Source organism: Halyomorpha halys, unplaced genomic scaffold (genome assembly GCF_000696795.3).
Source record: "Halyomorpha halys isolate HHAL.00 unplaced genomic scaffold, Hhal_1.1 Scaffold2080.1, whole genome shotgun sequence".
NCBI lineage: Eukaryota > Metazoa > Arthropoda > Insecta > Hemiptera > Pentatomidae > Halyomorpha > Halyomorpha halys.
In genome coordinates this window covers 3,906-5,703 of record NW_027109558.1, presented here as the reverse complement: position 1 = coordinate 5,703, position 1,798 = coordinate 3,906, and the positions used below count along the sequence as shown (strand labels likewise).

At 33.5% G+C, this 1,798-nt stretch overlaps 1 protein-coding gene across 1 annotated transcript in view; it reads right to left on the bottom strand.

Moving 5' to 3' along the window:
- Window positions 1-615: 615 nt before the first annotated feature.
- Window positions 616-1,798, bottom strand: part of LOC136795852 (zinc finger autosomal protein-like) — a 1,694-nt gene continuing 511 nt past the window's right edge. Inside the window, exon 2 of the mRNA XM_067047733.1 lies at window positions 616-1,100. Within this exon, the coding sequence (XP_066903834.1) occupies window positions 616-1,100 (485 nt within the window). The remainder of the gene's footprint in view (window positions 1,101-1,798) is intronic.

Below are 1,798 nucleotides of genomic sequence, written 5' to 3'. Positions count from 1 at the left end.
TAAATTTGCGTTGAAAATTGTTATTTTAAATTCAATAATTTAGTACGTCGATGGTTTTATAAAAGTAAGGCTTTAATGAACATTTAACTGTTCGATTCATTGATCAGGTTTAGTGTTTTGTGGTGAAAATACGAGTTTTAAAACATTCCCAAATTGTAAATTATATGCCAGGTGAACGGTATTTTCGCTCATTATCAAATAATTGAACCATAAGCAGTTTTTTTACTAACACAACTCACTAAGGGACTTTGAAAACCCGTGAAAAGTTATTCGACCATAATAGAAACTTCATTTAAAACATATGTAATCATTTAACTTCATAAAAACATAGGTATGCATAAGATGTGTTATTCAAACATAACATATGAATGGTTTACTATAAGCAATATATTAGCTATTATAATAATTATAAACACTGCTTATAATTTATGGTACCTTGAAGTTATAAATAGAATTAGGATTTATGAAACTTCTCGTGAGGCTTATGTACTATTATGCATATTTGACCTGCTTTGTATTGACAATGAGAACAATGAAGGGCCTTTTCGACTGTATGGAAGGCCACTGATTATAAGCTTCCTTGTCTTCCCAATACGGCTAACTTCAGGTTTCTCATCAGTATGACGGGCCATTATGTGTTTTTTTTAATTTACAAACTAGAACAGATTTATATTCACAATTAGGACATTGATGAGGTTTCACACCCGTATGTCGGGCCATTATGTGTTGATTTAAATTATCAGGATGAGCTGATTTATATTCACAATAAGGACATTGATGAGGCTTCTTGTAAGTATGACGTGTCATTATGTGTTTTTTCAATTTACAAACTACAACAGATTTATATTCACAATGAGGACATTGATGAGGCTTCTCGTCAGTATGTCGGGCCATTATGTGTCGTTTTAAATGGCTAAGACGAACTGATTTAAATTCACAATGAGGACATTGATGAGGCTTCTCGTCAGTATGTCGGGCCATTATGTGTCGATTTAAATGGCTAAGACGAACTGATTTAAATTCACAATGAGGACATTGATGAGGCTTCCCATCACTATGAAGGGCCATAATGTGTTGTTTTAAATCACCTTTTTGCACAGCTGTAGATCCACAATGAAAACATTGATGAGGCTTCTCATCAGTATGTCAGGCCATTATGTGCTATTTTAAATCACCTTTTCGGACTGATTTATATTCACAATGAGGACATTAATGAGGCTTCCCATAAGTATGTCAGGCCATTATTTGTTGTTTAAAATGGCTAGGACGAACTGATTTATATTCACAATAAGGACATTGATGAGGCTTCTTGTCAGTATGTCGGGCCATTATGTGTCATTTAAATGGCTATGACGAACAGCTTTATATCCACAATGAGAACATTGATGAGGCTTCTCATCAGTATGTCGGGTCATTATGTTTTGTTTTAAATTACTAATTTGAGCAGATTAATATTCACAATGAGGACATTGATGAGGCTTTTAATCAGTATGTCGGGCCATTATATGTTCTTTTAAATTACTAACTTGAACAGATTTATATTCACAATGAGGACATTGATGAGGCTTCTCATTAGTATGTCGGGCCATTATATGTTGTTTTAAATGGGTAAGATTAACTGATTTATATTCACAATGAGGACATTGATGAGGCTTCTCATTAGTATGTCGGGTCATTATGTGCTTTTTGAAAACACTTTTTTGCACAGCTTTATATTCACAATGAGAACATTGATGAGGCTTCTCATCAGTATGTCGGGCCATTATGTGTAGTTTTAAATTACTAATTTGAGCAGATT